Here is a 15558-nt window from a genome sequence, read left to right on the forward strand (position 1 = left end):
CGGTGGCCCTTTTGGACTCCCTGGGCCTATCATCAAGCCCAGGGTCAGAGCCAGGCGTTGAGATCCAGGTTAGCGTTGGTTGTGTCGGCATCCTTCCCACCCGTGCAGCAGCTGGCACCAGAGACTACGCCGATGCCTTCCCCTACTGCTCAGGCCTCCGTGCTGGCACCTACCCCTCTGACTGCGGCACCGGGGTTACAGCAGCCCAACAAACAACGTGACCCTCTTGGGGACGAGAGCAGCGACCAAGGTCATGTGCCGGTGCTCTCATCATCTTCCTCCCCAGATGAGGCCATTGCAGGCACTTCAGCAGCCCCCCGTCTTGTAGGATAGCAGGGTCCTGCAACAGTTGTTACACAGGGTGGCCCAGAACCTGGAGATCCAGGTAGAGGAGCTGGTAGAGGATGCTGATCCCATGGTGAACATCCTCGCCCCCTCTGGGCCCTTGTGCATTGCGCTGCCACTCATCAAAACTATAACTGAGACCACACAAATTTTGCGGCAGATGTTGGCCTCTTTGCCCCCTACAGCGAAGAGAAATGAGAGACTCTGTTTCGTCCCCTCAAGGGGATATGAGCATCTCTATTCTCACCCTCCACCCAACTCTTTGGTAGTGGATGCTGCAAACCAAAGGGAGCGTCAGGGGTTTCAGGGACCCTCCCACAAAAATTGGGAGGTGAAAAAGGTGGACTTGTTCAGGAGAAATGTCTACTCCACTGGTGGTTTGCAGCTCCGCATTTCAAACCAGCAGGCTGTCATTAGTAGGTACTCCTTTAATGGCCAATTTTGCTGAGCTATTACCACCAGAATCCTCCTCCGAATTTAATGCCTTGGTGGAGGAAGGCAAACTCATTTCTAGGGCCTCCTTGCAGGCGGCTCTTGATGGTTCTGATGCGGCCGCCCAAACCGTGGCTACAGGGGTGGCCGTGAGAAAGTTCTCTTGGCTCCAGGTCTCTGGGCTTCCTTATGAAGTCCAACAGACCATCCAGGACCTACCCTTTGAAGGTCAGGCCCTTTTCTCTGAAAAGACGGACAGGAGACTGTACAGTTTAAAAGACTCGAGGGCCACCCTCAAGTCCACGGGCATACACGCCACAGCTACACAGCACAGGCACTTCAGGCCACAGCCTCCTCAACGGTTTTACCAACAAAACCGACAGGATGGTTCCCGGAGGAGGAATAGGGGCAGAAGGAAAAGGCACCCATCCTCAGGCCAGGGTATGGCCAATGCAAGCCAGTTTCGGGCCCCAAACCGGCCTTTTGAAGGTGTGGTCAATGACCGCACACCAGGACAAGAACTGGAGCAACCCTGCCTTACCTTTTCATCCTGACTGTCCCCTTTCTACTGTGCACGGTCTCATATCACTTCAGATCGCTGGGTGCTCCACACGGTAGAGCGTATACTTCGTCCAATTCTGTGCCCTTCCATCCCCCTTCTGTGTCCCTCTTCAGGGACCCCTCTCATGAGCACCTCCTTATACAGGAGGTGCACTCGCTCCTTTCACTAGGAGCAGTGGAAAAGGTTCCTCAGGAGCAGAAGGGCAAGGGTTTCTAGTCTTGGCTCAGGCCCATCCTAGACCTGCCAGAACTCAACAAGTTGGTGAAGAAGCTCAAGTTCCCCATGGTCTCTTTGATCTCCATCATCCCGTCATTGGATCCAGGAGACTGGTATGCCTCCCTCGACTTGAAGGACACGTACTTTCACATAGCAATAATTCCGTCCCACAGAAAATACCTCAAGTTTGTGGTGAACAGCACCCATTACTAGTTCACAGTCCTCCAGTTCAGCCTGTCAGTGGAATCTCAAATGTTCACCAAGTGCATGGCAGTCGTGGCTGTGTTCCTGCACAGGCAGCAGGTACGGGTATTCCCATACCTTGATGACTGGCTGATCAAGGGCTGCTCCAGATCTCAAATGGAGGCACAAGTCGACTTCATAAGAACGACATTCGATGAACTGGGCCTCCTTCTGAATGAGGGGAAATAAACGCTGTCCCTGGTTCAGAGGATAGAGTTTATAGGGACAGTACTGGACTCGACACAAGCCAGGGCATACCTCCCGGGAGCAAGGTTTTGGTCCCTCAGCAACATCATACGAGGTCTCGGGCAGTTTCCCACCACCACAGCAAGGAATTGCCTGAAACTTCTAGGACACATGGCTGCTTGTACCTGTGTGGTGCAACATGCCAGGCTCAGACTCTGGCCTCTCCAATTGTGGCTAGCCTCAGTGTATCAGCCGGCTTGGGACAGTTTGGACAGGGTTGTGACTCTGCCTTGCCTGGTCCTCGACATCCTCCAGTGGTGGCTTGACCCACAGGTAGTATGTGCAAGGGTCCCCTTCACCAGCCCTCATCTGTGTCTCTCCCTAGTGATGGATGCATCAGCTTTGGGCTAGGGAGCACATTTGGGAGACCTTAGAACCCAAGGCCTCTGGTCTCAGGTGGAACTCGCTCTCCACATTAAATGTCAGAGAGCTGAGAGCAGTGCGCCTGGCATGCCAGAATTTCCAAGCCCACTTAACAGGGAGGTATGTATCAGTTATGACAGACAACACCACGGCGATGTTTTATATCAACAAACAGAGGGATGCACGCTCCTCTCCCCTGTTCCAGGAAGCCCTCATGCTGTGGGACTTCTGTGTAGAGCACTTGATACATCTGCAAGCATTGTACCTCCCCAGAGTACAGAACAAGTTGGTGGACCATCTCAGCAAGTCGTTCCACGGCCACGAGTGGATCCCTTTGCCCGGACGTTGCGAACTCAATCTTTCATCAGTGGGGTTTTCCCCAAATAGACCTATTCACCAGGGGTTGCAACAGGAAGTGCCAGCAGTTTTGCTCCTTACTGAATCATAATCCAGGTTCCATCACGGACGCGTTCCATCTCCCCCTGGGAGGAGGATCTCCTTTACACGTTTCTGCTCATTCCCTCGTTCACAAGGTACTCCTCAAGAGTCAGAGGGAATGAGCTTCGGTGATATTGATAGTTCCATCCTGGCCCCCCCCCACCCCCCCGCAGCACTGGTACACATCGCTCTTGGAAATGTCTGTGGAAGCTTGAGTCACTTTGCCGCTCTTCCCGGACTTACTAACTCAGGACCACGGCCGCCTCCAACACCTGAACTTCGAGCCACTGCACCTCACGGCATGGAAGCTCCATGGCTGAACTCGATGGAGCTCTCTTGCTCAGACCAGGTTAGACGAGTCTTCCTTTGCAGTAGGAAGCCTTCCCCCAGGGCTACCTACCTGGCCAAGTGGAAGAGATTTTCAATCTGGTAGGCACAGCACCGTTCGTCCCTGACGCTAGTCTAATGTAAGTGGCACAGAGACTATCTTCTCCATCTCAAGCAGCAGGGGCTGTCCATGTCATCAATAAGGGGTCATTTGGCTACCCTATCTGCCTTCCACCCAGGTGCAGAGGGCTGCTCGGGCTTTGCTAACCCTATGGTCAGCCGTTTCCTGAAAGGTCTTGACAGGCTATACACACAAGTCAGGCAGCCAGTCCTGGCCTGGGATCTCAATCTGGTCCTTTCCAAATTGATGGGGTGGCCCTTCAAACCACTGGTGACTTGTTCCCTGCTTTACCTGTTGTACCAGGTGGCGCTTCTGGTAGCAATAACCTCAGCCAGGAGGGTGTCTGAGCTCAAGGCCCTAACATCAGAGCCCCCTTACACGGTGTTCTATAAGAGCAAGGTTCAGCTCAGGCCACATCCTGCTTTCCTCCCGAAGATTGTGTCGCAGTTTCATATCAACCAGAACATCTTCCTTCCCATGTTCTATCCTAAGCCGCACTCGAGCGGCGAGGGGCAAAGACTTCCCTCATTAGACGTCCACCGAGTACTAGCCTTTTACATGGAAAGAATGAAACCGTTCCAGAAGTCCATTCAACGGTTGGTGGCCGTGGCAGACAACATGAAAGGTCTTCGAGTCCCCTCCCAATGAATTTCATCGTGGATTAAGTCCTTCTACTGAGAGTGCTACAACCCGGCAGGGGTGCCTGCCCCTCTGATCATTGTGCACTCCACCAGGGCGCAGGCCTCTTCAGCCACTTTCCTGGCTCAGGTATCTACTCAGGAAATATGCAGGGCAGTGACATGGTCCTCCATACGCAGTTTCACCACACATTACGCAATCACCCAGCAGGCCAGAGACGATGCGGCCTTTGGTAGGGTGGTACTACAATTGGTGGATAACTCTGACCCCGCCTCCTGAACTTGGGCTTGAGTCACCTGGTTGGAATTGACATGAACAAGCACTTGAAGAAAAAATGGTTACTCATCTTCTCGTAACTATTCTTCGAGATGTGGTGTTCATGTCCATTCCAATTCCCTCCCTCCCTACCCCTCTGTCGGAGTCCCCAGCAAGAAGGAACTGGGGAGGGTTGGGTTGGGTCAGAAGGGCCCTCTGTTGGGTACTATGAAGATGCAAGTCCAGGGGGCCTCCAGGCCAACCCTACAGATACTGCTAGGGGAAAAATCTTCCATCTGTCGTAGAAGTGGCACAAGCACACCTGTTTTGGAATGGACATGAACAACACATCCTGAAGAACAACAGTTATGAGAAGGTGAGTAACAGTTTTTTTAAGCTTGCTACACCAGATAAAAGGAGAGAAGTAGTTGATATTCCCTCAGGAGCTTCGGTTTTCTTGTTAAACATATTTTTAGTGATCCAACTGTACATAAATGAAAAATAACCAGAAACGGGCAATTTGATCTTTGGGGAAAATAAAGTGAAAAGGTAGGTACATGGAACACAGATTCTGTTTAAACAATCATTGTTACCTAGGTGAGTACATGTAGTTAGCAATAAAAACTATACAAGGGGGAATTATCTTAAAATATAAAATACCGGCAGTTATTTTGGGATCATAGTAGCAAGTTGTAACTTGCAGGCTAACAAAACAACACTCTTGCCCTGCCTAATCTATATGCTTTTATGTGAAATTGCCTTGGATATTCTTTCAGGGCAACAGAGTTGTGGGCAACATTATTTGAAATCCCAGCTCAGCTGAATTAGCCTGGAAATTTTCCAGGTCATCTAGGAAAGTTGTTTGTAGAAGTGTGAAGAGTTCAGGCTACATATTGTTTGCTGGACAGTGTTCCGTACAGATAAGCAGTAACATACTTTCTATTCAAGTCTCAATTGATCTTATGTTGGGGTCAGTTACAGCTTAATCCTTTAATTCCTTAACTCTTGATATTGGGAGCTGGAAGTTTGGCCTCTATAGTCCTATTGGGTCCTTTTTTTATCTCCTCCTCAACTCATGAGAAAATTTAAAAAGAAACTAGTACATAACTTGGTTATTTCCTAACCAAAGTCATGTGCATAGCTTTACCTGCTATTTTGGCAGTCTTTCTTTCATTATCTCAGATGCATTCTCTGCTTTCACTGAGGACATTCATAGCTGCTTTGGGACCTACAATACATTACACTCTTTTTAAATAAGGAAATTCCCACCCCTGAGGAAAAGTAAGAAAATGAGAGAGGAGGTCTGGGAACCAACCTTTGAGGGTAAGCTAAAATATTAGGACTTAAAATTCACATAGGTATTTGTTTTGCTTTTTATTTTCTAGATTTTTTCAGAGGTGGAGTGCAAACTGAATGGTGCTATTTAGTTTGCAGAGTTTACAAGGTCCCCACATCACCAACAGAACTTACAAGCTCTTTGAGCAAGCCAGTGAACACATACCTAGGTGGTGGCACAGAGCCACTCGTTTGAAGGCATGCTTGTATATTTGAAGACATTTTCCACTGCACGTGTTCAGTATTCAATTTTCAAATGACTGCTTAAATCAAATCCAAAGCCAGTTTGTTTCCAATTAAAAAAAGTATCAACTTACCCCCCCACCCCCCCAAAAAAAAGTGAGGTTAGAATTTTTTGGTTTTTTACAATGGAAAAAGTGTAATTTTTTTTCTGTCATTACTCAGACTAGGGAAGGAATTTATCCTCAGACTTTCCAAATAAAAATTGAACATCCAAATGAAATATGGAAAGTTTCAATCTCAAAAGTGAATATTTTGACCATTAAGCATGTCAGTTTTGTGTGTTTATATCTCAAACTGTTTTGCAGCCTGATATTGCTCAGGATCGAGCAATAATAGTCCACTAATAGGAATGCTATAATAAAGTATGGAAGCACTTTCCATCTACAAAGTGCTTTAGTTATTAACCATCTAAGCCTCACAGCACTCTTTCATGGTAGGCAAGTAGTATTGTTCCCATTGTACATATGGAGAAACTGAGGTGGAGAGATTAGGTACCTGCTCAATGCTTTAGGATGAGTCCTCATCAGAGCAAAGGGTAGAATTTGTGAGATGATGATGGCGCTCAGTTGCCAGGTTGTACTGTGTCCCTCTCTTGAGTATTTTGCTAAGAGAAAACTAAGGTGTTGAGCAATAAATCAGGATTTCCCCAGCAGGCTGTTGTGTATTAGTCAATGTTTTTAGCAAAATGAATTCTTTAGATTGTTGAGGGATCAATACTGATAAATGCAAAGTAAAGCACATTGGAAAACATAATCCAAACTATACATGTAAAATGATGGGGGTCTAAATTAGCTGTTACCACTCAAGAAAGAGATCTTGGAGTCATTGTGGATAGTTCTCTGAAAACATCCACTCAACGTGCAGCAGCAGTCAAAAAAGCGAACAGAATGTTGAGAATCATTAAGAAAGGGATGGATAATACAGAAAATATCATGTTACCTCTATGTAAATCCATGGTACGCCCACATCTTGAATACTGCATGCAGTATATTGGAAGTATATATATTGGAATTTGAAAAGGTTCAGAAAAGGGCAACACAAATGATTAGGGGTATAGAACAGCTTCCATATGAGGAGAGATTAGTAAGACTGGGACTTTTCAGCTTGGAAAAGAGACAACTAAGGGATGACATGATTGAGATCTATAAAATCATGACTGGTGTGGAGAAAGTAAATAAGGAAGTGTTATTTATTCCTTCTCATAACACAAGAACTAGGGGTCACCCAATGAAATTAATAGGCAGCAGGTTTAAAACAAACAAAAGGAAGTCTTTTTTCACACAACGCACAGTCAGACTGTGGAACTCTGCCAGAGGATGTTGTGAAAGCCAAGACTATAACAGAGTTCAAAACAGAACTAGATAAGTTCATGGAGGATAGGTCTATCAATGGCTATTAGCCAAGATGGGCAGGGATGGTGTCCCTACCCTCTGTTTGCCAGAAGCTGGGAATGGGCAACAAGGGATGATGGATCACTTGATGATTACCTGTTCTGTTCATTCCCTCTGGGGCACCTGGCATTGGCCACTATCAGAAGACAGGATACTGAGCTAGATGAATCTCTGGTCTGACCCAGTATGGCCACTCTTATGTTCTTGATGCTGATGGATCAGAAAAGTAACAAGTTACAAGGCTTTTCATAGTGTACCAGCAGTACCACCTTCTTGCAAATAAACCTGTTTGTGTCCCTGGTTTTATTAGCTACATTTAAATTTCTTTCTCTCTATTTGGTCCTACTCGCATGCTCCTCATTTGAGGCTTGTAATGTGCTTCTGTGGCTTCACTTGTAGCCTGTATTAGGAGTTTATGGCACCTATTTGAGCTAAGAAATGTGGCTAATTGAAGGAATAAACAGTTAGCATGTTCCAGGCCTGGGTGACAAGGAGGTAGTCTGTCTCACCACCATCGCCACCACTGAGGAGTTTGTGGTTTGACGCAGTCAATGGCATGGCTGCAGACAGAACTAGATTGCTTTCGCAGATGATCAGGTATGTTTTGTATTAGCCCCGTCCACTTTCCACTGCTGCCTTTATATCCACTTGTTCATTGAGCGATGGTCCCTATGTGCTTGGGCGGTGGGTGGAGCCACACTTTGGGGAGGCTAGCCCCACCCTCTCTCCCCCAGTGCCAGAGTCCCGAGACCCCTTTCCTCTCGCCAGAGCCCCGCCGAGACCTCCTGGCCTCCCTCTGCGGCCGGAGCTCCGAGACCCCCTGTCCCCACCCACAGCCAAGGAGCCCCAGGCCAGCCAAAGCCATGAGCGCCCCCCACCAACCTGCTCGGAGGACCCCAGGGCTGGTCGGAGCCCCTGCAGCCGCGCCTTCCCACCGCAGCCCCAATCCAGGGAGATTACTAATGAGCCCAGAAAGCCAAATAGCACATACTGCCTCCTCAACCACCCCGGAACCTGCATGGGACATAATAAAAAGCAATAATTTCCCCTGCCAAACCTGCAACCAGCGTCCTGCGGCAGCAGCTGCGCTAGGGGAGGCAGAGCCTCCCCTGGCCGATTATACCGGCCGCCCATGCCTCTGTGTATTCCATGCGTAGGTTTGCCTATGTACCATACGCCTGAGTCTGCAGACTTTTTGTAAACTGCGTCTGTTGATCCGCTCAGATGCAGTTCCCCTCCTTGCGCTCTACACTGAGTGCAGAAAGGGCAGTGCGGACCGACGCCTCTCCAGTTTTTTTGCTGCTGCATGGCCTGAGTCAGAATTGTCTGTGCCCGCTTTGGTCTTCCTCTACTTTAGTACCTGTAAATCACCAATTGTAAATAGCTTTTAGTAGTTTAGACGTCGTGTTTTTAGTGGTTTTCTCGTTAGCTTAGTTTTCTCTGCCGCAGGGAGTATCTCCCTGTGGATAGAGACTATTGCAAGAGGACTGTGTTAGGAGCTGTCTCCTGCCCTGTTCCTTCTCTCAGTGACAAACACCAGGGCTGCCTTTATTGCCTTTATTGTCACCAATTGCAGCGTCTGCCAGTCTTTCTCTCCCTGAACTCATGAAGGACGAGAACTCCACTTGCGGAAGCACCTCATGGAGCAGGCTATGAGGCCCCATTTGGATCCAGTCTGGGGAAACCCCCCGTACCATGACCTCAGACCGCAATCAGCACCCCTCCAAGCATCCCTCTGGAGTAAAGGCCAAAACACTTAGTACTAAGAAACCCTTTCATGAGAGCAGAGGATATGACCATAGGCATAAGGACAGATCCCCATCCAGAACTGCCTCTAAGACAAAGGATCCTTCCCCATCTCATCCAACTTGGACTGAGTTCTTGCACATGGGCCCTAAGGAGTTAGGTTTCCATAAACTTCCTTTTCAAGAGGGTAAGGCACGAAGGAAGAAGGAACCAAAAGATCGGTACTCACCGATCCCATCTGGGAGTTCCAAACTGGACCCCCTTTGACAGTTCTGGACACACTCCTTGTGGGATCCTCCAAATACTAGACCATTTGACAGCCCGGATCTGCTGTCCCCTCCTCAAGGGGATCATCAGGAAGGACCAAAAACTTTACCTCATCGGAGGATATTTTGGCTTTCTCCATCCCACAGTCTCCTCTTGGGCCTGGTCCTCCTTGGAGACATCACTACTCCTGAAGAAACCACCTTGAGGAGAAGGGGATCCTCACCTATTGCATCTGCAACTTGGAGCATCCTCCCACCGGTATTGATTGTACCACCAATAATGTGGGAGTCTATTTCATTGAGCGAATATGATGCTTCAGATGTGTATCACTCTTCCCCCGCCGAAGGGAAACAAACCCAGACAGAACGCGTGGAAAGTATTGGAACTGTCCACCTCCTTTGGGATACGGCTACCCAGACATAGGGTGCACATGTTCAATGGCAGCTCAATCTATTCTCAACCAAAGCAGGAAGGAGTCTACTAGGAGATGCTATGTGGCCAAATGGAAGCATTTCTCCTCTTGGTCACGACAATGCTGGTTATCCCCAGAATCTGCTGGGAATCCTGTTATTAATACCTACTAGCCCTTAAGACATTAGGCTTCTCTGGGACCATCTTGCATCAGTCAGCGGAATCACTTGCATCATTTTCATCTTCCAGTTGATGACCAGACTACGTTTACTCATCCTCCGATGACTAGATTCTTGAAGGGACTAAGAACTTTCCCAACAGTGGTGAAATCCACACCACAAAGGGATCTGTCTCATCCTTTATGTTCTCACCAAACCTCCCTTCTAACCATTAGCCACCTATTCAATGTCTTATTTCTCAATGAAAGTCTCCTTCCTAATCACCATCACATCAGCCAGGGCCATTCATGGCAGATCTGCCCCATACCGTTTTCTTTGCCTTGACTCAAAATTCATCTCTATAGTAATTTCTGAGTTTCACATGAATCAAACCATCCTTTTCCCGGTATTTTTTCTGAAGCCTCATGCCTTTGATCAGGAGAGAAGGGTTCACTCTCCAGATGTCTGATGGGCTCTGACGTTTTACGTACAGAGTATAAAAGCAACTAGGAAAATACCTAGACTTTTTTTTATCACTCTAGCAGAGAGAGCTTGACCTCTTGATCAATCTGCACAGAGACTTTAAGTGGATCTCAGGGTGCATCATCCTTTTGTTACCAACTAGCTCAAATTCCCGCCCCCACCCCTCACCCCATCCCAGAAGGGGTGAGATCCCATTCCACCAGAGAGTAAGCAACCCCTGAAGCATCTCTGTGAGACGTACTCTTACTAGATAGATGTAGGGTGGCTACCTGGGAGCTCCATGCATATTTTTATAAAAAATTACGCTTTGGTCAGACCCATATCGTGTTTGACTACTATTTACAAATCTTCCATGTGTTGCATGCACATAAAGACCATCACTTGAAGGAGAAATGGAGGTTACTTACCTGCAACTGGAGTTACTTTGAGATGTGTGGTCCCTGTCTGTATTCCACTACCTGCTGTCTGTCCCGTCTATTGCAGATCATGACTAGATTTTCAGTAAGAAAAGGAACTGGAGTGGCATTGGTCTGCACTGCCCTTTGTATCCTCAGATCAGAGCATGAGGAGACCTGTGTGTGAGCAGACCAAAGTACACTGCTTACTAAAAATCTCCAGACTCAGGTGCATGCATGTGTGGAATACATGGGGACCTCACATCTCGAAGATCCTCGTTACAGGTAAATAACTTTAATTTACTCATTAGATCTTCCTCTTGCTCTCTGTTAATGTGTGGTCAGAGGCATTCAGAACAGTTTCTGCCTCTTATCTGTGTTGCTAAACTGCGCATTTAAAATAGCGTAGAAGATATAATTCTACTGTAATAGACAACTAGAGGTCCCAGTCTGGGACCAGGATCCCAGTGTGGTCAAGTGTACCTATATAATAAAAAGATAGTCCCTGCCTCAAAAAGCTAAACTTATGAGAAGATAGAACAGTTAGAACAGAAAACTGGGGCTGTAGGGAGGAGAAAATGACAGTGAACACCTCTAGTAAAGATTTAATAACAGGTGATGTAGTAAGGTTTATTGCTCAGATTTTGCTTATACTTAGGCTTGGCGAACTCAATTTATGTTTTTTGTAACTTTGATGGATAATATCAGTGTTTATTTTTAAGCATTTCTTCAGTTTTTATTGATTTTAGATTTTCACAGCTTTGGGAAATTATGGGGGAGACATAATTATTTAATGACAGTAGACATTGAGAAAAGCTTTATACATTGTTAAAACACATTATCAACATAACATTAAAATATACAAAATAAATATCCTTAAATCCACAAATCATACACGTTTTTACTACTCATTTGCCAGTCAGTTTGTAACAAGTCTAATTCAAAGGTCTAAATCACTGGATTTTGACTCTAGTAAGTTCTCATGCAGCATTTTTCTTACTTTACCTATCTGTAAATTTCTGTTGTTGCTGGAAATGCTTTTTCATTGGTTTGTGTGTACACTGATATTGATGTTTGTTAACATTTACAGATAAAAATCTAATTCTTCCAAGGCTACTCTTCCTACAGTATCTGCTGTAACTGGGAAAATATATGCACAAAATACATTTTCTAGTGGAGAATTCTTGCTTTATTGTGTCTGTTTGCCAATTCAGTAATGCATCTCTTTCCCCCCTCAACCCCCCATTAGTGTGAATTAACAAGATTCTTCCATTGGCCTTTATATTTACCTTTTTAGGAGTCTGCGTACATGGATTTTAAGCACACCAGGAGGATTGTTTAATATGTTTGTCTATTTACTTTAATTGTAGCTCATCAAAACAAAAAGAAAAAAAAAACCTGAACACATTGCAATTTTGCTAAGCAGCTGTAATATAAAAGTCAAGCCCCTCGGTATTCAGATGTTTCCAATCAACCTTTTGTTGCTGCCTCAAACATTTTAAGGTTTTATTTTTATCATAAACTAAGCCGATCTACTGAATAAACTTTGTAAAGTCTTTTAAAAGGCGAATGCTGGGCTAATGGATGGTTAACGTTCATGCACTTAGTATCACTTGAAATCATTTGTGTTTGGGAGCCGCTTTCAAAATGAGGAGTCTGATGTGAAGGATGGACCTTTTTAAGGCCTTGGTCTGGAGCTGACAATGTATTGGCAATGAGCAGTTAGTAATTAAGTATGGTTCAGTAATGTGAGACATTATCTCCTGATGATTCTTGAAAGCCCAAAGGAGAGTAAACAGGCTGAATATCAGACTGTGGTTAAGGCTCTGCTCACCACATCTCCTCCTGCTGTGAGAGGTTATGCAAGGAAATTCAGGTTCTTCAGATTATTCCAGTGCAACAACTCTTGGCTGAGCAGGCACCACGGGGTTCTGATAACTTCAGTAGCAAGCTGTGCTGAGGCTGTTTATGGTGTTTGCATAGCATAACACAGTACCTCCTGCAGCATCAGGGGAGGGAAAAGCTCCCTGCAGGGAGACTAGGAGAGGGGGAAATGCAATCTTTCCAGTGGAAACCTATGAAGAGTGACTGATTTCATTGGAAAGAGTGGATTGAAAGGTGCTCTTCGTGTTGCTGTTTCTTTTTCTTTCAGTGGGAGAATAGAACCCCTCTGCTTTAGCCACTTTCTTTAAGGAGAGAATAGAACGGTGTCCAGTGTTGCACTTTGGAGGGGTTCGGATGTAAAATGGAGACATCCCAGAGAATCCCTTTTAAAATCCTACAAGAAAGAACTGAGAGCAGTTTCCTTTTAAAGCTTCTGCATTAATAGGGACTATCAGAGTTGTTTAGTTTATGGATATACTAGTTAGAGCTTCAAGTGATAGGTCACAATTCAATGTGTGCAATGGGAGAGAATTGTTGTTTGACTTCAGTAGCTTTTATATTTTCCTGACTCTGCTGAATCCATTTAGAGCACAGAGAACAGATTCCCACCGCCCCCCCCTTAAACAAACTACTGAAAAGCTTTGTGATACTTCATATTTTTTAAAATGTTCTCGCATTAAGCCACTTGTGAAATAATTACACTCAGACCACAGTGCATTTCTGCTCTTGAAATACCACAGGTTTAGCTGTGAATATTGGTCTGGAGAACTCTGCTTGTCCGTGAATTTTTCTTTATTGCACATAACTTTTACGAAAAATATCCATGAAAAAAATCTTAGCCTTAGTTATTAGGTCAGTGTAGTGGGCAACTTACGTCGGCGGGAGCAACGTTGTAGTATAGACACTGACAGATCGACGTAAGCTGCCTGACATCAACCTAACTGTAGTGTGGACCAAGCTAAGTAGGATCATAAGTAAAAAAGGATGCTTAACTCTGGAGTGTGCTGAAGATTTTATCTCCGTACAAATCACTGTGGAATGGTCAGCTGCATTTAACCCAGTAATTGTGCACATAGATGGCTTCAACAGATGAGGTACCTCCTCGTAAATTGCTTCATTGCAACCATTGGTCTCTTCAGTTTAGGGCCTAATACTGCCATCCTTCTTCCCATGAGTAGTCCCACTGAGTAAAATTTTCCAAAGTGACTAAGTCCCATTGCTTTGCAATGGAACTTAGGCTTCTAGTAGGTAACTGAAGCCTATTGGATAATTTTACCTATTGACTAGTGGCTACAGGATCCGGCCTCATATTTGTAACTTATCCTAAAGATGCCCTTTATAGTTTGGTAGCCTGGTTAACAATGGTTCACTCTCTTATGGACTTTGCAGCAGAGGTGAAATGACATGAAAAAAGCTTGGAGGGGCCTAGAGTGAGAATGCAGTAGACTTGTGCCCCCTCATTGCAGCTGGGGAAGTTCTGAGGGAGCATATCCCCTGCAGCGACTACATCTACGCTTTGCAGCCCTGTAGCTGAGAATTGGAACAGTTTGTGGCCTGTGGAAACCCACAGAGGTGTTGCTTTTTCGCAATGAAACGCTCCGGTAAAATTGCACAAAGGTGTTAGTTTTCCAACTTTCCTATCTTAAGTGTTAGGGAAATATTACATCAGCTAAAGTGTAAAGCATGTGTCATTTATACTAGACTAGACAAATCACTGGAGAGTATACTGAAGGGAGCAGTCTTGTATTAGGGTGAGGAGGGAGCAAGATGAGTTAATGGGTCCTCTCTCAATTCTATTCTCTGCAATAGACCATAAAGACCCCCAATTTTTCTCTGACATTTTCTTCGTCAGTCTTCTTTTCCACAGTAGATCATATTGTCAATGCCTATCCTTGATGATCAGGTTTCTTCAGGCTGCACGAAATGTTGACACTGATCCAGCATGTACAGGTATCTAGGAGACTGCCAGTGCTAGTTTGGGAATATGCTGTGGTTTGATTGGAAGGCCATTTCCATCAGCGAGGGTTTGTATGGGGCAGGGGGTTAAAAATTGAAATGATGTATGTGAAATTGGAAGTTGTCTTGCTAGTATGTACATACATGTGTGGCAAAGCATGACCATGTTCTGTTACTCCGGCTGAACTATTTAATCATTTTATATGGAAAGATGGGTGTCCAATACAGTAGTTCATGGTACGGTTACTGACTTGTTGCATCCTGTTTTGTTTACAGATCTGTTGCATATGTTGACCCATTTTTATTACATATGTGTACTTTAAGTAAAGTTTTTTTCTGATTTTTCTTTGACCTACAATCTGCCTTCAGATATATATGTGGCGCTCTCCATGAGTTCTGTGTACATATCTGAGGGAAGAATTTGGCATTTCGTTTTTATCAGAATAAATGCTCAGCCATTTAGCGATCCAGCTGGCATGCAGTTTGGTATAATGTAAGAGCTGTGCTGTAGCAGGACTGCTTAATAATTTTAAAGTATCCCCACTAAAAACTTGATTTTAGGACAGGCATGTGCACATAATGAACAAATATACAGTATCTGCTCCTGCAGTCCTTCATGTAGACAAAACTTTCACTTACTTAAATAGAACTGTTTGCGCAGGCAAAGACAGTAGAATTGGCAGATATACTCTGTATGTGTGAGTACCACACACACCCTTTGTACTTTCAGCTTTTCATTCTCAGTCTAATTTTAGCCCTTGGATAAAGCTGGAAGTTGAAGTTGTCAGCGCAGCTTTTTCTATTAGCGCTTTCCCAAAATATTCCCCGGGCTGCATACATATTTGCTTATTAGCTCCTTTTCTCTTTTCTCCTTTTACCTTACAGCTTCTGACATGAAGAAAGATCTAGAGACCTTAATAGCACAGGAAAGAGCAGAGATCCTCGCCAAGTATGAAAAGGTACCGATCTCATTTTTCCTCCATTAATCTGCTCACTAGGCACGGGACTCCTGATAGTTAAGCTGTCTGGGGAAAGCAGGAACGTGTCATACAGAACGTGATGTCTTCATGCCAGTAACAGACTACACAAACACAAACTTTTT

The 15558-nt window shown here is 45.3% G+C and overlaps 1 protein-coding gene across 1 annotated transcript in view; it reads left to right on the forward strand.

Moving 5' to 3' along the window:
* Nucleotides 1-15558, forward strand: part of LOC311521521 (uncharacterized protein) — a 173757-nt gene that overhangs the window by 104929 nt on the left and 53270 nt on the right. Inside the window, exon 3 of the mRNA XM_084629849.1 lies at nt 15342-15415. Coding sequence (XP_084485975.1) covers nt 15350-15415 — 66 coding nt within the window. The 5' untranslated portion in view covers nt 15342-15349. The remainder of the gene's footprint in view (nt 1-15341; nt 15416-15558) is intronic.

Source organism: Lepidochelys olivacea (assembly GCF_965140295.1).
Source record: "Lepidochelys olivacea isolate rLepOli2 genome assembly, chromosome: 6".
NCBI classification, from domain to species: domain Eukaryota; kingdom Metazoa; phylum Chordata; order Testudines; family Cheloniidae; genus Lepidochelys; species Lepidochelys olivacea.